Source organism: Pteropus medius, unplaced genomic scaffold, assembly GCF_902729225.1.
Source record: "Pteropus medius unplaced genomic scaffold, Ma_sr-lr_union100, whole genome shotgun sequence".
Classification (NCBI taxonomy): Eukaryota; Metazoa; Chordata; class Mammalia; order Chiroptera; family Pteropodidae; genus Pteropus; species Pteropus medius.
Window position 1 is genome coordinate 9780783 of NW_024349801.1, and position 23432 is coordinate 9804214.

Here is a 23432-nt window from a genome sequence, read left to right on the forward strand (position 1 = left end):
CTTGATCTTGGTTTTCATGAAAAGGTTTTCATGACCAGGTTTTCATGAAAAGGAAGAGAGGCAAGCCAGACTCCCAGCAGGCAGGGCCAGCCTCAGCCACAAGGCTCGCCTCTCTCACGGTGCCTGACTCCTGCCCTGAACAACCTTCTTTCCCCTTAGTGAGGGGTGCTCCAGCTTCGGTCCTGCTGGCAGCCAGGCCAACAGTGGGGCACCCTCGACAGCTGCCAGAGAAGAGCACCCCCACATAGAAGATGGGCCATGTGAAACCCTCCTGAAGTACATGCATGGACTTAGGGACACTGCTGTGCTGACTCGCCTACTACATGTATCTTACCTCCTTAAGCCTTCTACCCTGACAGTTTCTCTAGCCCACTTTCCGATTTCCCTCACTAGCTCAGAAGATCTCTGTCAAGCATTCCTTTGCATAGCTGTAGTTATGAAACACACACGCACACGCGCGTGCGCACACACAAACACACACGTAGTGCTTGATCTGTGTCGGGCACCAAGTGTCTCAGAAATAATGACTCATTTACTTCTCAAAAGAAACGATGCTGTAGGAACTATAATTATCCCATATTAAGAGTAAAATAAAGGCATAAAGAGGTTAATGACTTGCCCAAGGTCACTGGCTTGTAAGAGGAGGCGTCAGAATTTGAACCCAAGTCTTCTGGCTCCAGAACTCCAGCTTTTAACCACTGTGTTATTTTATTAAAAAGAAAAACAGGAATACCACCCCCCGCAACCACACCCACACACCCACACATACACTCCATTATAAGAGGTCTCACTAATTACTTTCCCCTTTTCTGGCCCTTTCCAATCCCATGTGAGAATCACTGCATTAACTCAGAATTTTTACAGCAAAAATCCATACACAAAGATGGCACACATTTAAATAAAATACATAAAGGAGGACTAGGAAAAACAGAGATATGAATATATGGTTGCAATCAAGGGGCAAAGTGTGAAAAGGGAAGTTGGGTGACAACTGTGGCTGTCACCATGACGAAGGTGCTGCTGGTGTGTGGTGAGCAGGGCCAGCTACCCTGCATACCCTATCATATGGGGCCTTGTCACTGACACCAAAGATTGTCCCACCCTAAATGCCAGCGGTACCCAGTGGAGAAACATCGGACATGGTGGGAAGATAAAAATGAATCAGAGAAGGAACTAAGAGATCTTCCCATACCTCCTGGAAGTAAATACGCTCTAATGTCTCTGGCTGGTGGGCACGAGCAGAGAACATCTTTGGGCGGGTCAGGGGGACCGGGGGGGTTCCCCTTAGTGCCGTTCAGCTAACGACAACCTGTCTGCTGCAGAATCTACAAGCTGTCCCTGGATTGTTAGAACGTTCTCTAATGAGCTGTGGTCAGGTTAGATGAAGCTTTCAGAAGAATGATGTTTGTAAAGTTATATCAATAACGATGCCCTATGCCAGTGGGAAACAGAATTATTCTGGAGGGTTTATGAAGTGGTGTGTAAAGTGCTGTGGCTACATGTGGATGAAATGTGCAGAATAAACCCCAAAAGCAATTGTTTGCAGCCTGTGATTTAAAAGGCTTCTCCTTTCATGATCTGTGGCCCGATAATCCCACTTCTAGGACTCCAGATAAGTCGAGAGGAGGGCAAAGATTCATGCAAAAAGATGTTCATCTCAGCATTTTTTATAAAAGCAAAGAACTGGATGCCACCCAAAGTTTCGGTGATAAGAGAAATGGTAAGAAACTTTGATACAACTGTCTGATGGAGTATTTTGCAACAGATTTTAAAAAATCCCTTACAAAGAGTTTTCACTAACCTAGAGACATGCTTTTGTATAATGTTAAGTAAAAACACAGGATGCTGAATTATATCACCTGACCTTAAGCCCAGAAATCTCTTTTTTTTTTTTGGTAATCTATCCTACAATATAAAAACCAGCAGTATATCAAATAATATGCATAATAGTATTTATTGCTGTGGTATTTACAATGGCTAACGTAACAGTAATACCAAAACTGAAAAGAACTGAAGTGTTCATCAACAGAATATTTGATTAAGTTAAGGCTACTCCGCAGCACAGAGTTGCATGCAATCCTTTACAAAACACATTTCACAGATATGTGTTCCAAATATGTCATTAACTAAACAAAGCAAATGTCTATATAATGGTCAAAGTGCTATCTTATTAAAATACACACACATAGACAGTCCACCCCTACAAATGTATAAATGCTCTGCATGTTTGCATAGGCACGAAAAGTCCGCAATAACCACTTAGCCAAAGGGACAGGATGGAAAGCAGGTTATTAGCTTTTTCTTATCATAGCTCCATATTGTTAGACTTGTTTCAGAGAGCATGTACCAACTTAGTAATGCAAAAAATCCGATATGTTAAAAAAATCAGATGTGCAATATGATCACGACTGTATTAAAATGCATATTCCCAGGATGGGGAGGAAGACTAGAGAGAAATGCTCTCATATGTACCAGTGGTTATTACTTAGTGCTGGAATTAGGAGTGATTGCTATTTTATGAAGACTTTTTTGCATTTTGCAAATTTTCCATTTGGGGAATCTGTATTACTTTCTAATTAGAATAAATAGATGATGGACGGGAGAATACACATGGAGAGAAAGACACACGGAAGACAGGAAGGAAGGAAGAAAGGAAGGAAGGGAGGAAAGAAGAAAGGAAGGAAGGCAAGAAAGAAGGGAGGAGGGAGGGAAGAGAAGAGAGAAAGGAAGGAAGGGAGAGAAGGAGGGAGAAAGAGAAGGAGGGAGGGAGGGGGAAGAAAGAGGAGAAAAGAAGCAAACTTAACAACTGAATGAATAGACAGCCTTCGTTTTGGCTTTGGGTTTTTCTTCTCCAAGGATATCCAGGGCTCCAGGTTCGGTTCGCCTGATGCCTACCTGCCACCCCACTTTCGAGGACCCACGTGGAGACTCACGCGACTTTGCAGCTGAACCTGATTACAGAGGCAGCAACATCTGCACAGCATAGTTTATGTCGAGTCTATAATGGGCAAAACCCTCTGGAATTAATATCTGATGAAGAAATAAACCTGTTAACAGGACAGATTTATAGTATTCAAATCACTATTGATCCATTCAGTACACAACTAATAAAAACCTTCCTTGCATGACCTTCCACCTTGTGCACGCTTAAGCAAATTATCTCTAATAAACAAGTATTATGAGGACCCAAGGAAAATGTCAACCTATAAATTACTGATCACATTCTCTCTCTCTTCCCCCACCCCACCTCCTTTCTCTCTGAATAGAAGTGGAAGCTAGGCGCCAGCATTTGTTTTTATGTACCTTGTGACCAAGCTTCGGGATCCTCCAAAGTTTTCTAACATAGCAGAAATTCTTATTTGTTAAACTGGGCACAAAGCATCCTGTCTCTCAATCAGCGATTCAGTGAAAACTACCAGAAAACAACCATCTTCTAAGGGGTAATGGGAACAAAATAAACCTAGTCTAAGAACCAAGAGATACGGATTCATGTCTTGAATCTGCACTTCTTTACCTGCATGATCTTGGGCTAGTCACTTTGTCTCTATGTTGCAATTGCAACCCAAATCAAAATACAATTAAATATAATAGGATACATAGCCTCATTCGGTTAAGTTCCATGATATTTTGCTGAAATGTTTGAAAAGAGCTTACACACATCCTGTCCTCCAAACACCCCCCATCACAGACCGCAAGCAGGCAACGAACCCAGAGTTAGGGTCTCCCAGTCTCTCCTCATTCCAACATTTACTGGTTTCACTGAGCCTGGCCATACCCAACTCCTCCACATGCTAGAGAAGACTGGGTAATAGATTACAGTGGAAGGGTGGATCTGTTTCACACACTCATTCAAGGAAACAGACAGAAAGAGGCTCTTTCATCTTAGATTCTAAGATCACCCTGAGTGTCACCTTCATTGTAGCTAAACTGAAGGGAGAGAAAAAAGCAGACATAGAGGATTGCACATTTGGAGGTCTTCCATCAGTCCAGACTGGAGCTGCTGGGCATCACTTTGCATGAACTGCATAAATTAGGATTCAGTCACTTGGTCAGGTCACTGCCAAGGAGGATGGGAAAGACAGACAAGGTGTGTGCCCAGGAACAAGTAGTGACTTACTAACATTATCTGTCACACTCGGCATTAGTGAAAACATAAATATGGGGAAATGTTGTGACGGGTTCATAGATTCATTCACTACCCAAATCCAAGCCATAATCATTGCTTACCTGGACCCTGGACAATATTTTCCTTCTCTGAGCTTAATTTTGCACTTTTGGAATACAAGAGTCTTCATATGTTCCTCACAGTTTTCTTGTGAGATTTGAGTAAGATTTAGACTTTCTGATGCTCCCCACACATGTATTCAGCAGTCACAACACGCTGGTGCCCTTATCGTCAACCACCAGACTCAGAGAACGTTGGCAAGGCGGTGGCGGATTTAGGGCAGCAGACCGATTCGTCTCACCACTGCCTTTACCCCTCAGGAATATGACAAATGCTTATTTTCCAAGAAGGTCCTACACATTAAGTGGGAAACCTAATATTCAAGTTTCTAAACTGCTTTGTGTGGCACGCGTGAGGCAGTTATGGATATATTAAACAAAAATACTAAGTTTCTATTATTCAAAAGAAAGAAAGTAAAGAGAGAAAAAAAGAGTTGGAAACTGCAAGTCAGTAGACCCAATTTTGGGAAATAATATTCTGCTCTCCAAGCAGAGCATTAGTTATATAAACGCCATACCACTGAAAGGCTAGAGTCAGAATAGGAATTCTTGGAAGACAGCACCTGAAAGATGGGATAGATGGAAGTTTTAGTACTTGAAACAGGAGATGTCAAATCGCAGCTCATGAGGCAAATCCGGCCCACTGCCTGTTTTTGTAAATAAAGTTTTATTGGAAGACAGCCACACTCAGCCATTTACACATCGCCCAAGAGTTTTGTGTGTGTGTATGTGAGCTACAAAGGCAGGGTTGAGTATTTGTGGCACAAATTGTTGGGCCTGCAAAACCTAAAATATTTACAATCTGTCCCTTTACAGAAAGTTTGCCAATCCCTGTTCGAAAATAAAAATGAAGACTGAGATTGTGCACTATGACTCAAATTTAAGTGCCTAGAATTAGCCACAACCTCAATAGACTTTAATAAACCTTGGTCTAAATGAAGTGAGTCTTCAACTGGTTCTCTTTCCTTCTCTCCCGCTCCATTGCCTACTTTCAAATAAAAGAGCTGGTAAACGGATTAGCGGCAATAGAATTTTGGAAACTGGAAGAAGACAGGTTTAAGGGGGCTGTAACGACACCATAAAAACTCTGTCGAGTTGCTTTTACGAGCCCAAAGCAGTTGAGAGGAGCCTGACCCTAAGAGGAAGTGTGTAAAAGGCTTGCCTTTGGGATAGATGCATATCAAAACCCGTCCGTGGAGAGAGAGCGGAAAAAAAGGGAAAGAAATGACAAGTACAGTACTTTACCAGGGAAAATTTCCTCCGAAAGGAAGCAAGCAATGAGGCCAGGCGAGGAATAAATGGTGTAGAAATGACAGTCGCTCTTCAGTCGGGCCACAGCTGCACTGGAGGCTGATAAGATCCAGCATGTGTCGATTGCCACATCTCTCTTTTCACACTTCAATGTGAACTTTACAGCAAAAGGGGGACAGGAGGCAGCGAAGGGGAAAACAGTGGCTCAGAAGGACTTGTGCATGGAGTGTGAAGCCATTTCAATTTTATATTCGAAAGGACTTTGTAGGTGATCCCATGAATGCAATTATGCCCACCTAATAAAAGCAACATATGCTAAGACAATTAAAAGATTTTATTATACATCTATTCATTGTATTCCATTTTAGGCAGGAGGAGTGGAAATTGATGAGAGGGAAAGGATGCATTTAGCAGGAAGGGGAGCCAAAGTCGGCCCGGAGTGCGCCAGGGGGAAATGAATGAACGCACGATAATTTATTTTTAATATAAAGATGAATTATTAGATTACTCTTTACCAGGGATCTTTTCACCCTGTGAAACAACAACATGACTCTGTATTAATGAGCAAATATAGCTGAAGACATCTCTGTGCCTTCTTCAGCCCTTGGTGTTTTTAGATTCAGCCATAAGATGAAGGACCACTCCCCAACAGTACCAGAAAGAAAAATGTATGTCGCTTGATTCAAAGTTTAATGACATGATGGCAAATGTTCTCCTATCTCTTCATTCCACATATATTTATTGGGGACCAGAGAGAACCAAAGGTTGTACCAGAGGCTGAATATTCTAAGGGGGAAAAGACAGTCCGTGGCCTCAAGTAGCTCACTGTGACAGATTGCCAGCTTCCCACCCAAAATCTGTTCACATTTCTTCCTGGACAATGAGCTAGATTGCATTTCCGGCCCACCTTGCAGTTAGAGATAGTCATGTGACTAGTTCTTATAAATTTTATGTGGCTATGGCTGGTAAGAGATATTAGACAGCTGAATGTATATAGCAACTGGAAGAATGGAGACACAGGTATTTGGATCCTGGGTCCCTGAATCACTTTGTGGAATATATTGCCACGGGCCAGAAATATTCATGTATGTTGTTTTTTGGGAGGGTTAAAAAACAGCTATAGTGAGCTTTAATGCCTTAGCGGGGCTTTGGTAATGCAGCTTAGGTTTTCCTAACCAATAAGCTCACAATATAGATGTGCAAACAATTCACATAAAGATCATTTCCAGGCCCTCTAATATGGGTATACAAGGAAAGGACTTATAACTATACTATGAGGTCTAGGAGGGTTTCATAGAGAAGGTAACATTTCAGCAGAAATTCAGAAGCATAAAGCATAAGGAATTTGACAGGTCAGGGCGGAGGCAGGAAGGGAACTCAGGTAGAGGTTACAGTATGACCAAAAGCTCAGAGGTGTGAAAGGATGTGGCCTGTCAGTGGAATCGTGAGTAATCCCGGGAGTGGGGAGCAGGATGTGTAGGAGGAAGAGGTGAGACTAAAAGGGCACAGTGGGACCAAACATTGTAGGGGCTCACATGGAAATGGAATCACACGGTTAACTCTGCGAGAGGATCTTTTTGTTCAATGCTGGTGCCAGGACATAGGGCAGGCACACATGGTCTGCCTCTAACGCTACTCGTTTTTGATCAGAATCAGAGCATGTCTTTGCTAGGTGTGGGCACTGCTGGGTTAGTTACAGTCCGTGGAAGGTCATATAAAGGCCAAGCGAACCATCAACATGGTCATATTCATCCAGCTAATAATAGACATAGGTTGTCACATGATTCATGCAGAAGGGGATCAGAATGACCAGAACCACAGCTTTGTGGCTGACCTGGTGGCCACATGGGAACACAGCATAGCCCATCCGAAATAAATTTAAAACCTACGCACGGAACCCTTAGACACTGTACAAGTAAAAATGTCTGTTTTTAGGCTTCAGGGGAGTTAGGTTTTGTTATATTCAACAAAATTGGATTTCAAACTTACTTGTAACATCTGATCACTGAGAAGCACTTCAGCAATTTCCAAATGTCTTCCTTTTATTCAAGCAACTAGAGTGAGGCATACTAAAACTTAGGGCCCTAAAGTCAGAGTTGACCAATCTTTACAGGGTTTTAGTTGGACTCCACACAGGTTGCTCCAAACCATAAACACCAGAGCTGTGAGGTGCGCAGTTGATGTGCAGCTATTAGCAGAGACTTGGGGGATGTTGAGAAGGGGGTAGAAGTTAATAGGAAACAGTATGCGGAGGGAGACAGAGCATGCACACGGATGTGAGAGACAGGCAAGAATGCCGATTCTCTGAGATTAGGGCTAATACTAAATGGGATAAATTGTGCTAAATGAGAAACATGTATGCAAAATGGCATCTAGAAAAGGCTCAATAAATGAAAGCTCTGTTACACATGCTATTCTTTTCTTCATGACGTAGTCTGATTTTTTTTTCTGTTAATGTTATCAAACAAATTACTTACCAGCTTCTAAATTTAATCTTTAGTCATTTTTGTTAATTTTCTAAAAGAACACACTCATGTTTCATTCTACCTCACTCCTTTCGCTGAAAGTAGAAATGAACTGGACACCAGCACACTCTTAATCTTGAAGGATTTGTCATGGCCATCTGGCCATGGCATTAGTTACTGTATTTTGGGGAAAAGACAATTTTTCAACAACTTTCTGACAGTTAAAGCAACAGAGAAAAGTACATAACATTGACAACCCAGAGGCATTTTATCCTGATGTTTAGTGTTAAACTGAGTAATGCATGCTTTATCCGGGAACCATGTTGCTAGTAACCTGCTCCTGAGAGCACTTCACTCTACAAAGCCACGGGAACCGACACCTCACAAGACCAAGTTCAAATACATAAATAGTCTGGCTATATGTGAGGGCTACTTATAATTGCATATCTTGGAAATATGGTGAGTAACCCTTTTACAAATTGCCACACGACTTGACTGGTGACACATTTTAAATTAGACTTTTTAAAATTCTAAAGGCAATGCAACACATTTAAGATTTCGAAAGGTAAAAAGAATACCCAGGTATACAACACATCCCCTGCTCTCTTCTCTTCCTATTCATCTTTCTTGCAATATAGTTCTTGTCAGAAAATATATCCCATTTGCGACCCCACTTTTGTCATTAAAACTTTTATCATGAGTATTTTTTCCAACTGCCATTTTATTTTAGTGGCTGTCTAACATTCTATTAAGTGGATCTACCATGATTTATAGAATCATTCTCCTGGTGCTGAACCTTGAACTTGATTTTGAGGTTTCACTGGGTGGGCTTACTTACATTTGAAAAAAGAGAGCTTTATTTTATAGGAAGTACTTCTCTTCAATGGCCTTGACTATTGGTCTGCAAGCTACAATCTCTTTTAGTGTCTTTGAAGACTGAGTAAGGAAAACTTCAGGGTGGCCGGTTCAGCTATTTGCTTGGAACTACATTGAGCTTCTGTTTCTAATCTGCCTGTTGACTCCTTAGGGTCATGCATGAGGATGAGGAAGGGAATTATACGGACCATGCTAATAATCAAATATTTGAGCCAAAGAGTCACTCAAATGAGCCCCCACATACTGGGTGTTTTTAGACTTTTAAGATGGTTCGTGGATAGTTCCCTCCATCCGGAATGTGCTACTCCCATGCCTCTCAGGAAGTCCAGGAGGGGAGCAGATGACACGAACTAATAGGGTTTATTCTTCAGTGAATACATGAATATGGACATGGGCCTGGAGGTATGGATACACATGCATTTCAAATGTGAGTAACATGGTTTTTATGCTGGAAAAGACTTTCTTGGAAAGAATCATGGATGTTTCTCCAATACAATGAGATGAAATCACTAAAGCGTTCAGGTCATAATTTTATACTTCCAAGGACTTTTCACACATACAGAGTGAGAGAGAGAGAGAGAGAGAGAGAGAGAGAGAAACAGAGACAGAGAAAGACAGAAAAAGAGAGATAGAGACAGACAGAGACAGAGAGAGAGAGAAACAGAGAGAGAGAAGGAGAGAAAGGGGCAAACCATCTCTCACAGTCTGTCTTTGCCATTGGCAATGAAATTCCCAAATCCTGGGAAAGGGAAAAATATACCTAAGGATGTTTCACAAGCTATGTCTTAGAGTAGACATCCCAGACATGATTCATACAGTCACTCAGTGAGGAGCAAACATTTACTGAAGACCTACTCTAAGCCAGGCGCCAAGTGAGGGCTTTGGGTACAAAGATAGGTCATTGTAGACCTCAAAGATTTTGCAGCCCAGAGCAGAAACACAAGGCCTGGAGGGAACTCAAACACAGGTTAAAGAGGGCTGTGTGCTCCCAGATGCATGCGCTTTGCACCAATTCTGAAGTCTGTGCTTTCTGCACTATAGCAGCTGCGTTTATTACACACCTCCTATGTGCCAAGTACCATACAAGGCACTGGGGTACACACAGCTCCTATTCCCTAGAGGTTCAATGTCAAGCGGGGAAAGAGCAAAATAAGGACATCATTAGGGCAAGGAGAGAAGTGTGCGGAGTATACAACTAACCCCAGGGAGCCCATGTGAATGCGGCTCCTGGCCTCCACCTGCTACCCAGTGACAGACCCCAGTAATGTGCTAACGCAGGGGAGCGTCACGGCCCCACCCTCCCTCCACAGGGCTCTGCAGAGCTTGTGTCCCTAAGAGCTGGGATGACCTGCCTGACTCGTGGCAAACTGCCAACTGCATTTGAAACCCAAGCCTCTGTGTATATAAAAATGCAGGAAGCCATCTTAAAAGAATGCACTAATTAGCTTCCTGGGATTTCAGATTTTAAAAGCTTTTGTGATCGAATTTGTTTCGGTAATTTTTTCTTAAAGGATTCCAAAGATTGGTTCTGCTGTCAAGACATCAGAAAACAACAACAGTGAGATAACAAACTTACTGGTTTCTACAGTGGAGTGCTTTCAATGTAAAAGGAGGAAAAACATCTGCTGATTGGTTGATAAAAAGCAATATGGCATTAAAAGGCCATGATGCATAGTGAAGAACGAACGTCCCTTGGGTGGCTTGATCTTACATTGGGCTGCTTTTGAAAAGCATTTGTAAGCCCACTGCAAAATCAGCACCCACTGTCAGAGAGCCCGGGGGTGGGGGGGAGGGGCAGGGTACCATTTTCATTCAAGGACTGGGAAAAACGGGAGCAAAAAAACAAACAAAAAATTACTTTAAAATTCTGAGTAGAAAAATGATGTGAAGGGTCACAAAAGAATTCTTATGAAACACCTACCACTGTTTTCATCAGGAATAAAGAGAACTAATAATGGAAAGAATGAATATAATAATTATATTTGTTCGGATTAAGGGAATAAATGATGAGGGTGATACACTATTATGAAAGTATATAATCATATTATTAGGTGCATCCTATAATTGAAAGCCATTATCGAAAGACTTCCTTATAGAGTTAATCTCTCCCTCTTTGCAACCCCTAAACCTTGTCTGTGTTTTCCCTGGGGTGCATACACCCCATGTTGTAATTATCTGTCGGCATACCTGTCTTCCAAGCTAGTCTGTGACCTCGAAGGCAGCTACTGTATGAATTCCATCCATCTCACTCCCTGCGTGCCTAGCACTGGGTCAGCAAATAATCATTGTGGAATTGAATGTATTCTATTTCCTCTTGAAGTTCAGTTCTCCAGGCTGGCTAATCCTTCAGTCTATTCTTGGAAACATTACCCAACATCTCACATTTTTCTTAAATTGGGGAGTGTGTGTGGGGGGGAATATTTAGATAAGTCAATGTATTTACATTTTGTAGGCGAGGCGCTAATAATCTCCAACCCACAGGAATCTGCAAAGACTTGGCCAAAGTCAATAAAGGATCACGAGCTATCACCCCCCCAAACCTGGAAAGGCCTCATCTTTTGCTTACATTTCTTTAAAATAAAAAAAGATGACCTTGCAAATCACAGCCTTATAAATTTAACTTCTAAATTTGGAGAGAAACTGGAAGAGAAAAAAAAATTATGAAATCTTAAAGAGGGCATTTACTGTAAAAGAAGTAACACTCGACTAAAAATGAGTTCTGTTTTTTTCTTCTTTTTTTAAGCAAAAATTTTATCTTTGTCAATGAAATCATATAATCATTTACTCCTAGGGAATGCATAGATTTTGTTTTCTTATTTAGCCATTATTTAATTTGTTGACTTATGAGACTGGTACTACTTTTATCCAAAGATCAAATTAAGTGATTTTATCAGTTTGATTATAAGATGCCCATTATAAGAAAATGTATCAGGAGGCAGTGGAAGTGAATGCTTTAGGAACCAGACCTGCGTGAAATTCCAGCATTGCGACTTGCTAGCTAGGCAATATTGGATAAATCATTTAACTTCTCTGATCCCCTGTTTCTTTGACTATAAATTGGAGGTGAGGACAACACTATCAGAATTGTGGTGAGGTTTAAATGAAAGGATGTTTGCAAAAAGAAACATGCAAAAGAAACACAGGGCATTCCACAGGGAACTATTCCTCGGAGAAAATATAAGTATATTGTATAATTGAAGGACATTGTGGAAAATTCTCCCAAGGTGGTGGAAAACATGGGCGATCCCAACTTGTCTGAGCTGGTTTGTGCTCAGACAAAATCTCCTTTTAGGAGGGGTGGTGAAGATGTCCTTGAGATTGTGATGCTGTGCAAGAGACCACCGAGCGCTGGCCAACAAAGTCAGTTCCACGAAGCCACTCAGGACGGCTGTTGACACAGGGACTTTTTTTTTTTTCCATCTTTATTTCTGGGTCCAAATGATGTCCACCAGACCTGCTCTAAGAATCTCCCTGATAGAGAGCATTCTCACCTAGATCCCTCTGCTGTTTACACTCGGGAAGGAGAAGGGAGGTCCCCAGGGTCACAGAGGGAATCCATGGCAAGGCGGGACTAAAGACCAAGTCTCCAACTCGTGATCGGGGTGTTTTCAATCATCCTGTCCACCACTTGTTCAGCATGTCCACTCCGACTGCAATGTATCTTGGACAACGTACTTTCTCTTTGTTGGTTAGAACTTGTGCAGTTGTGTCTGGCGTTAGCTATTTGTGTGAAGCAGGAAAGACCAATTCGAAATTGCTCATTCCATACTGGACTCTAGGCTGTGGGGGTTTTCCCTGGCCTCAAAAGGAGGTGGTTAAAGGACAAGCTAAGGAGGCCTGCAAGACCAGTTTTTAAAAATCCCAAGACTGGTGCCCAGTGAGACCCTCTGCAGCTCTGGGGAGGCATCACACTTCTGCATGTTCCTCTCACTTACGAATGGAGAAGTGAGATGTAGCCATGCTCACAGCTGTTGCAGTTTATGCATTAACTGCCTTTTTGGACTTGGTCTTATGATCTTAGTCTTTTTGTGCTTTCTGATACATAACAGGTCTCAGACATGTGACGTGGTAAAAATAAGCTGCAGTCTAGAGTCTGGAAAATCTAGAGCCAGAAGCTACCACTACCTAAATGGGGGATTTTGGACACATTATTTGGTGTCTCTGAGTCTTAGCTTCCTCATCTCTACCATAAAGCAAAATCTATTGACTTTTTAGACTTGTGAGATGAAAGGTTAAAGGAGATTGTGTTTACAAAATAGCTAGCACATGCCTTGCCCATATTCATGTCTATGTGCTATATGCTCCATAATGTTCTCTCGAAAGGGGTTAAAGATTTCTAAGAAGCTCTGGGATCAAGATTTCTACTGTAGGTCAGTTTTCAAAAGTGAGGAGTTCATATAATAAAAAAAAAACATTTTTTATAAGAGTTTTTCACTTTTTAAAAAATTTTTTCCCCAAATATGAAGGAACGAGAAGCCATAGGAGCTGATGGAGGCGTGGAGAGCAAATTCTGGTCTTGCCTCCGAAGCAAACGAGCTCTGTGAGGTCCGCCAAGCTGGATGACTTTGCTGGGCCTCAGTTTCCTTTTCTGCGTTTACTTAAGTTTGTGGCTGGACTTCCTTCCCTTCACTGAGGATGCTGGAGGAGTGAAACGAGAGTGATCTAGAGGTAAAAGTGGCTGGGAATGTTAGTTGGCATTTGTCGAAGGCATAATTATTACTCCATTGCCTCCCTCCACTTTTCTAGGCCACCCACCCTCCGTTCTTGGTAATATAGAGCTCGGAGCGGGTGAGAAGGAGGGGGAGAGAGAGACTGAAATAACAGGGACTGGATGCCTTCTGGCTATTTCAGTTGCACAGGCACAAGCTAAATCCCTCGGGGTTGATCACAGTTACCTGAGAAGACGCCTTAACTCTTTCTGCAGAAAGAACTTAATGAAAACTCTAGTGCATTAGTAGACACTGAGAAGTATTAAGGGTAGAGATTTTATGTAAAAATGGGGGCAGCCACTGTAAAAATGAGGTGGGCAGCTCTTCAAAAAGTTTGATTTAGAGTTAACCATAGGATCCAGCAATCTCACTCCCAAGTCGATCCCCAAGAGCAAGGAAAACATAAGTCCAGAGAAACTTGCACGCAAATGTTCATAGCAACATTATTCGTAAGGACCAAAAGGTGGAAACAATTCAATTGTCCATCAATGGGTGAATTCCTAAATAAAATGTGGTATGTCCACATATTGGAATATTATTCAGCCAATAAACAAATGAAGTACTGATGCATGCTACGACTTAGATGAACTTGAGAACAGTATGCTCCATGAAAGAAGCCAGACTTAAAAGGTCACATAGTATAATTGTTTTTATATGAAATGTCCAGAATAGGCAAATCCATAGAGACCAAGGAGAGATTAGTGGGCAGGGAGAAATGAGAAGTGATTATTAAATGCGTCTGAGTTGTTTTTCTGGGATGATGAGAAAGTTTTGAAACTACAGAGAAGTGGTGGTTATATGATGAATCATATATTTTAAACGGTTAATTGTATGTTGTGTGAAATTTACCTCAAGTTTTTTAAATGTTTGTAGGGGAAAAGAAAAACCAAGCAGAAATTTTGAATTCACTATGGCCTGAATCTGAGTTTCATCTTGGCCTCATTTGACTTATGGAACCTTGGGCAAGTGAGTTGGGCACTCTAGGCTTCAGCTTTACTGTCTTTACGATGGTGAGAAGGAGAAGAGCCAGAGTCTGTGAAGAACTCCACGAGACTGCAAGCAGAGCCCCTCGCTCAGGCCCAGTACATGATGAGTACACACGGAAGTCAGCTCCCTCCCTCTGCTTCATTACCAAATCTCTGACTTGCCTCAAAGGTATGGGCCAAGCCAGACCTCCATGCCATTAAGTAAATGTATTGGGAGAAACTTAAAAGTACAGAAAAAGCACTAAGAATAATAGAACCACACTCATACCCGCCATTCACAAGTACAATTGTTAGCATTTTGTCATATTTGCTTCACTGTTTCCTTTTTAAGAAAAAAATATGAAGGAACACATTTTGGATGAAGTTGATATGTGTTGTCCTCTATACTCAGCTCAATGTCTCTTTTGAGCAAATAAGCAAGTCCATTGAATAATTAATACATGGAGAAATAATTTATTCATTCAGCTGGTCTTTTTTCAGAGCCTACTACGAGCAAGATACATCCTACAGGATGCAGACCCAGCGTTACAGAGCTTCGTTTTAATTAATAATTTGAGTAGCATGGGAGGCGGTCGTTCAGAGACACGAAAAGACAGCAGTTACCCTGCGCCCCGGTTAGTTCGCTGTGTTAAATAAAATCAGCAGTTTGCTTCCTAAACTTGGATCGCCGTTAACCAGCACGACTGAGAAAACAAGTCTATCTGACATCTTTAAGGCGCTCGCTGCTGCCCAGCCATTGTGCTGTAAAGAAATTTTCAACATATGGGCTATTTCCCAAATGGGGTGATTTTGAACTCTCATAGATCTGCTCTGGGAATCAAATTAGGTAACTCGGAAAAAAAAAACCATTAAAAAAATAGAATGCCATACAAACATACGTGGTGGTTCTAAAACAAAGGAGAGCTATAAGTGGAATGGGGTGAAGAAGAAGCAAAAGGGAACACATTTGCAAACTAAGAAGGATATAAAACCCAGCCTGCAGGGAAAATAATGTAATTCTATCCTCCGATGTCTCAGAAATTGAGGCCTGGAAAAGCCCTAGCTGGAATACCCAGCTCGCTAAGTCGGGATCGAGGTGAAGGTGACGGGGAGGAGACACGGGGCTTTCAGAAGTGACTAAAGAAATTTCTTTGCAATTTCATGTTTTCCAAAAACAAGATGTCTGTTTACAGCACAAAAAAAAAAAACAAAAAAACAAAAACCCAAAACAAAAAAGCTCAAGAATGGTCTGTGGCAATACTCCAACTTGTCCGAACAGTATGTGGGGAGGTAAAGCTAGTTTATGCTGCTGGGGATACAGTCTTTCCAAAGGAGATCACTGTACCTGAAATGTAGATAGTTATAAAAACGGCATTAATTTGCTTAGACCTAGAGATTTTCACAGGAGAGCAACTAGCAGAAAACATTATGAAAATGTCCGAGAGGACTGGTAATTGAGTTGATTAGTATGACCTTGGTTATGAAGGTAATAGAAGAGGGACCGGTGCTTAGACTGAGTTATAACCCTGTTCTCGGTTCGGCGACGGAGTGAGGGATGTAATTTGTTCAGCCTGACTCAGAGTAGCCAAGCCTGCCCGTGACAAAGTAATACACTGACCAGCCAAGCTTGGCCTGCGTTTTCACCCTGACAGAGTAAACAGGACAGGGTCAAATGAGAAATGATGGACTGGGCTTGTGTGCTGGTTCTCTGCGTAGACACGCTACTAGCAGAATCTTTGGACAATGAGCCCCAAGAAGCATTAACTCATTGCCTCCGAACTACCAAAGAGGAAAATAATACAACTGCTCCCCAGCTGAAACGAAATAAAGCCAAACACCAACATAAACAAAAACTAAACATCTCAAGAAGATCTATGCTGAATTCGCTCTGGCTCTGTTTTTTGTTTTTTGTTTTTATAGGCATTTATGAAGCAATATTCCACTGGCTGCGGTGGGAGATTTAGCTGCATTAATCAAAGAAAAGATCCTATGTCGGGCTCCAATGCCCATGTTCTTTCAACTACACCTGCTTAAAATCAGGCAAATTTCTCTCGATGACACATACACACACACACACGAAGTGGACCCTGCAATCATACACTCATTGGTTGTTTACTGTCTGGGGCCAGCGCATACCTAAAGCCCTTGCACTGAGTAAATGAAGTCACTAGCATTGTAACAACTTGTGCAAAAGTTCATATCCAGAAAGTTCTAGCCACTTTCATATCTGTGTTGACCTTGCTTATCAACTGTACTGTAGGAAGAGATCCTATATGGAGGCTGGGGTGGCCGATATTTCAGAAACAGCTGTGGTGCCCACGGAGACCCTCAAATATAGGTTGAAAGTCTGTACATTCAGGTCTCGATCATTTCACATTTAATATTCACAACAAATGCATATCAGATTTGAACTACAGAGTTGTACTGGTGAAAGACTGTAAGGTATCTTCGTGCACACTTTGTTCCTTCCGCCTCTGGGGTGAGTGTGTCTGCGTGTGTGTGTGGGTGTGGATATGTGCGTATTCGTATGTTTTACGAGTCTCTGATTTCAAGGCTGGGGCTACAGAAATGACAAAGGGCCCAGAATCCCTTGTCTCCTTGCCTCTGTCATCATGCTTGCTGACCCTCTAGTGAAAAGGATCTGACCACGACATGCAAGTGGAATAAATTATCGCTGACACTCCAATATTTAATTATGCAGCTGTCAGAGCGGCCCTTTCGAAATTCATTTTAATAAAGTGGGAACTTTCCCTTTCAAGGTTAGAGTGAGGGGAGTCACCTTTGGTGTCAGCTGGAGGTCTCCACCATGAGCTCTGCATTCTTGCTCCGGACGCCTGTCACTTGGCCTGATAGAAGGGCCTGATAACAGCTCTGATGCCTGGTGGCCTCCCCCCGTCCCTGCCTGAATGAACATCCTTCATTTAAACCCACAATAATGAGGACCGCAAAGTCAGAGAGGCGGGCACAAGGGCAGCCTATCGGGGGGAAAAATGGCTTCTTATTATAAAATTCACTCAATGTGGAAGTGGCAATCTAAAAGCAATCATATGGCCGTCTCCCCGTTTTAACTGGTTACCTGGAAATATTTAACACGGTAGAAGGGGGAAAAAAAAAACCCCCGGGGGTAAGGTGTGACTGCCCTGACACTGGCACTTCTCGAATGCTGTGGCTCTCAAACTCGTGAGAGAGACATAAAAGTATTGATTTATATTTTGCTATAAAATAAAAAAAAAATGGTATCATAGTTTTCATAGTTTGGTTTCTGGGCCATAAAGTTGCACCGAGGAAGAGCTTTCCTAGGGCAAACTGAATGTGTGAACGCAGTCCTGCCTGCCTATGGTGTTTGTGTCTAAAGTCTACGTTTAGCTTATGCTTCTCACAGTTTGTGTGTAAGCCGTGCCTGCACGCCTCGAGAGGGCAACACACGGGCCGGGCTGGGAAAAGCAGAACCAGCTCGATATATCCAGCCGGGCTGGCGCTTCCCTTCTCTTTTCTCCCCGTCTCTCTTCTCTTCCCTTTTCCTTTATTTTTCCCGCGACATCCTCTCCCTTCACCTCATTTTCATTGTTCCTGTTTCCCCCCCACTCCTCTTCTCCTTCTTTCTCTCTTTAATAGCACAGCTAATATTTATCGATGAGTGATTATAGGCTGGCCGTTGTCCAAAGTTCTTTGTCTGCTTGTCTCTTGTACTGCTCCAAACACCTCTGTGAATCAGAGGCCTCGATGATGGTTCCCTCTTTATAAACAATGAAACTGAAGCTCAGAGATGAATGGTCTTAAGATCTCCCCATTAGGGAGCGGCTCAAGTGAATGCAGGCAGATTCCGATGCTCAGATACTTACCCGCTCTGCTCCGTTTGTTTATTTCTCTTTCTCTGGTCTCTTCCTCACTGACTCTTTCTTTCACTTTCCTCCCTCCATCCTCTCTCGTCCCCAATTTCTCCTTCCCCCAGTTTTCATATACCATGTCTCTCATGGAATGTATCACAGCCCCAAGTGAATGCACGCAGCGACCTGTCTCGGGCATACAGACTGTAGCTCTTGTCAACAAACACTGGTTTTGGAAAGAGGCCTCATCCTGTGTGCGTGTCTGGATGAATGCCTGAAGGAAGACTTGAGTGTGACCGTTGAAAGGTGCTTTCTTTAAACCATAAGTAAGAACCAAATTTGTCTGTAAGCACTTTTTCTGGGGGAGGACATTCTTTCCTCAGAGGCTGGACGATAGCCTCTGAGTTGAATTATGGAGAAACAGGAGGCAGAAAGTAACATCTTTGCTTCTACTCCGAGGCTCTGTGGGGGGACCTGCCTTGAGGGAGGTCAGGAACGAGTGCTAGATGCACCCAGGGCCTACAGCCCATTCCCGCAGCACAGCCTCAAGCACAGCTGATTTGCAGGTTGCCCTTTGTCTCAACTGTTGAGTTTCTTAGTGGAGACTCATGATAGCTGAGGGAGCAAGGCCTTGGCAAGGCCTAGAGAAAGTGAAAGGATGAAAGTGGAAGTCATGCCCCAAGGGCAAACTGTCCACTCCTCCCTAGGCCTACTTTTCACTGTGTCCTGTCCCGTTCTAGGGTCTCTACCCTAAGGGTGTCCTGCCCCTCGAAGGCCAGTGGTCACCAAAGCGGTAAATGCCCATACACGTTTGCCATCAATATTGCCCATAAGGGGAACACCAGAGATATTGCGTTAGCCTGGGAGTTAGTGTCCTATATATAGGGTCTAGAAGAAGCCCCTTAATTTGAAGGAGATAAGCAGGGGCAAAGTGGGGCGGTGCAGTCTGTGCACATTACTCTGATCTGCATGGCATTAACTCAAAACTTGCAAAGCAGGGAACTTTACTTCCAGGAAGTAAAATCGAGTTTGTATCAAATACCTGTTATCTGTCACATAGGATGCCTGCCCCAGATAGAGGTTACTGAATGAATAGATAAATGAGTGATTCCTACCAGCATTTCATCAACCCAAATACAAAAAATATCTCTTAGTTCATGACAACAATTGTGTAATACCAGACACCTTTGTTCATAGGTAGGATCGCTCAACAAGAGATCAAGGGATGGTTTGGGGGTAAACCAATGACCAATTCAATAATCACCGATGAACTAAAGCTGTCCCCAGAAAAGGACAACTACAGGATACTGGTTTCCTAGTCCTGGCCCTGACTACTACCAATGTATTGAGACACTAGGTACAGGTCGATTCACATCTCCAGGCTTTGGTGGCCTTTCCGGGGCCTGAGGTGGGGGGAGGCGGGCAATTAAGGCCTAATATTTCCCCTCAAAGGGATGATTACAAGATAACCCAGAAGGTGGTAGACGAAGCTTTTGTTTAGTGAACAATCTAGGTGTAACTTATTCAGAAACTTTTTCATTTCTATTTCTCTCTCCCTCCTTCCCCCTTCCCCCTCCCCCCTCAATTATTCATTGGCTGCTTATATTATATGCCAAGCTTATGCTATAAGCTTCTCATTTTATCTTTACAACAACCTTGGCTGGGAGGGAGGCACTATAATGACCTCCATCTTAGAGACAAAGAAACTGAGGGTAAGCAAGGCAAATAACTAGTTCAAGGTCATTTAGATAATGAAGGGCAGAGGGAGGATTTGGAATGAGCTTCGCTTAACCCCAGTGGCAGTGCTCTTAAACCCCATGCCATATTGGATCAAATACCTCGGTATTCCTCTTCTCCTTATATTCTGGAAGCGAGTCCACAGTGGCCTTTATCCGTACTTGGCAAACCTGTTTAATGAGGTCTGTGTTAAATCATACATAGAGGTTTTTTTTGTTTCTTTTTTGTTTTTTTTGAGCGGGGGCGGGAAGCGGTCCCTTTTATTGGCAATGTTGACACAGTCATAGTAATGAGAATAGTGGTAGCAGTAGCGTTACAGCACAGTCAGCATTACGGAACAAGATTAGGTGCCAGAAGCTGTATGCATATTTGTGTATGTATGTGTAATAGATGTTTTATGTATATGTCTATGTATGTATATTACATATCTATACATACATGCTTTTCCTCTAATCTATACCAGTATTATTCCCATTTCATTATTCAGTAAAGCAAGGCTCAAAGAAGCTAAATATCTTGATCAGGATCATATAGGAACTAATCGATGAGTCAAGTTTGGGATGTAACTCTACTCAACCCAAAGCTGTCGCTCTTGAAAATAAAAATAAATAAAACGAAATAAAAAATACTTTCACAATGCTCTACGTCACTTTAGAAGTTATCTAACAGTTTTGAGTATGTCATTTTTATTTCATCCTTATGACAATTTTATGGTCAGCTATTACTGATATCAATACCGAGTATTCATAGAACTCGTTTTCTGGATGATGAAATCATGGAGCCAGAGGTAACGTGACTTGTCCGGGGGACCACAGCTAACAGCATGTGGAACTAGAAAGCAGGAACAAGAATCCATCCCTCAGACGTCTATTCATCGTGTCCTATCATGTCTACCTTCCTTAATGCAGTATAGTCTGCCTCTGCTCAGTGGCTCTGCAAACCAGGGACATCCATGCAGCAAAACGCTCCTCCCGCTGAGGTTTTCAGAACTGACAGCTTCCATCTTGAACAAATAGACTAGTGTTCATTTGAATGTTCTTGGCCATGCGCACCACCCACTCCAACAGCTCCTTGCCGAGTGAATTTAGACAATGTTCTTGATGCCAGCTCTCTTCTTGCAAATGCGAAGAGATTTACAAAGCACCTGGCAGCAGCTGCTTGTCATGAATTTTGCAGTCAAAACTAATGGGTCAAAGTCAGCCTCAAATCTCAAAGCTCCCCAAGTACGCACCCCAATGCTGGGAGTCATAACACCCTTCCCCAAGAAGACTCTTCAAAGAGCAAGTGTGCATACACCCCGAGATGACAAGCAGAGGCCAGAAGACTGGAAGGGAGAAATAAATCTTGACTCAACTAGGATTACAAAGTCACCTAGCATGAGGAGAATTCGCACTCCACAAATTTTTCTCGACTGAGTAAATTTAAAGAAATAAAACTAGATTGAGCATGCGTTTAATACTGGCTGCTATCTTTTGCTCCGCTCTGCTCAGTGGCTTGTTAAATATGAAAAGATTTGCCCTGCAAGGAGACAATCTCTGAGGGGCTCATCAGCCCACCCTGCCCCTCCTCTCTGTAACCCAGGTGAGCTGGAGAGAGAGCCCTTTTTCATTCTAGCACCCGAGGGCCCCGGTCTTGTGTACAAGTCTCACATACGGTCACTGGTATCACCACCATCTCTTAATAGAAGGTGCGATATAAAAAGCTCATTCGAGATGCCAGGAGCTTCCCTTTCTGACCCTGGCTGCCTGAGAGGCAAATTGCATTAGAAAATGACATGCCATTCATCTCGCGAGTACTTGCAGGAACATTTAGCTAATTAAATGATTAATAAATTTAACACTGCTTTATAATTTCATTTAGCTGTGTTGGAAATCACACGGTGAGCTGCGTATGCACTGAATGAGATTAGGTGGGAGTGAGGGTTTCAGAGGCTGCCCTGGTAATTGAGATTAGTCTATTACTACAGTGACCTTTTTAACTTTTATATTCTCTTGTTAAAGCGAAATAAAATTTTATTCACTTTTAAGGAATATTTACTTAGAGAAATTTACATGAAATTAAAGAAACACCAAGCCCAGAAGCCTACTGGGGCCAGAATCCATGCACTGCTTCTTTTTTAATTTTCAGAGCCTCTTGAGGAAATTGTTCTTGAGCTGGCTGGAGGCAGAGTGAAGAATGGTGTATTTTTAGACAGTTCATTCATTCATTCATTCAATAAACGCAGAGGTCCTGGTGTGTCCTGGGCTCACTTCTAGGCCCTGGTACTACAGCAGTAAACATGACCCAGATCCCCACTTTCCTAGAATTTAGATTATCATGGAAAAATACAGACGAGATGCAAATAAACAAACAACAAAATAACAGAGAGCAATAAGCATGACACAGAGAATTAGAATAAATGTCTTCTTTAGACTGGGGAGCTCAAGAAAATCTCTCTTCAAAGGTGACAATTAAACTGAGATCTGAATTATATAGAGGAGTCAGCCATGCAAAGCTTAGAAGGGACACCAGAACTGAGGGTGAAAGTCCCAAGGAGGAAATAAATGAATTTGGTGTGTTCAAGGAACAGAAAGGACAGTGGGTCTGGGAGCTGGGAAGCTGGAGGAAGTTAGAAGTGATACAGCAAATGTAGGAAGGGTGAGATTAAATAAGGCTATGTCGGCTATGATGAGAAGTTCGGACATTTTTTTTTTTTTAAAATAGATGTAGTGGAAAGCCATTGGAGGGTTTGAAACGGGGCAGTGACGAGATTTGTAAAATGACTCCATCTAAAGTAAATGCTTCTGTAGCCACAATTAAGAGTGGGGCAGAGGCCTCTCCTAGCTCTCGTAAGAACAAGAGGACTGACTCGGATACCCTCACCTTCAGCTTGCTTTCTAAGTTGTGCTTTTTCTCCTATTGAAAATTGTATTTCCTGTCATGCTTCTCTGTCTTTGCCTTAATACTTGGTACTTTGTCGTATCAGGTATTTTGAAATGTTTCCGACTATCTCCTTCTCTGCAGTTCTTCTCATCCAATTGTTGCTCTCCTTATCCATAAAATCCAAAAGTGTATATTTTTAAACTTACAGAGGTGTCTTCCCAGTTCCCTCCTGTATTAACCATGCCTTTTATTTTTCTGTATGCTGATGCTTTGACATCTGGGACCTTCCTAACCCTGGAGAGACTGCTCTTCCCAGGGTTAGTCAATTCCTGCAGACAGCAAACAATTCACTTGTGCCTTCCAATTGCAGACTAGCCAGTGCTGAGCTCATATCCCTAATCACCTTCTTTATCAGGTCCTCACACTCCAGGCCACTGTCCACCTGCCCTAACTTACCAGGCACTAGCCAATGAGGAGCTGCTCCCATCCCCCTGAGCTCCCTGAAATTAATCAAAC

General features: G+C 42.4%; 1 protein-coding gene across 4 annotated transcripts in view; it reads right to left on the reverse strand.

Annotated features, from left to right (window-relative positions):
* WWOX (WW domain containing oxidoreductase) overlaps positions 1-23432 on the reverse strand; it is a 932057-nt gene that overhangs the window by 60730 nt on the left and 847895 nt on the right. The window contains exon 9 of one of the 4 annotated variants that reach the window (XM_039888492.1): positions 20111-20224. The exons of the other annotated variants lie outside the window; for them this stretch is intronic. Coding sequence (XP_039744426.1) covers positions 20126-20224 — 99 coding nt within the window. The 3' untranslated portion in view covers positions 20111-20125. Of the gene's footprint in view, positions 1-20110; positions 20225-23432 lie in introns of those variants that run through there. 4 annotated transcript variants of the gene reach the window in all.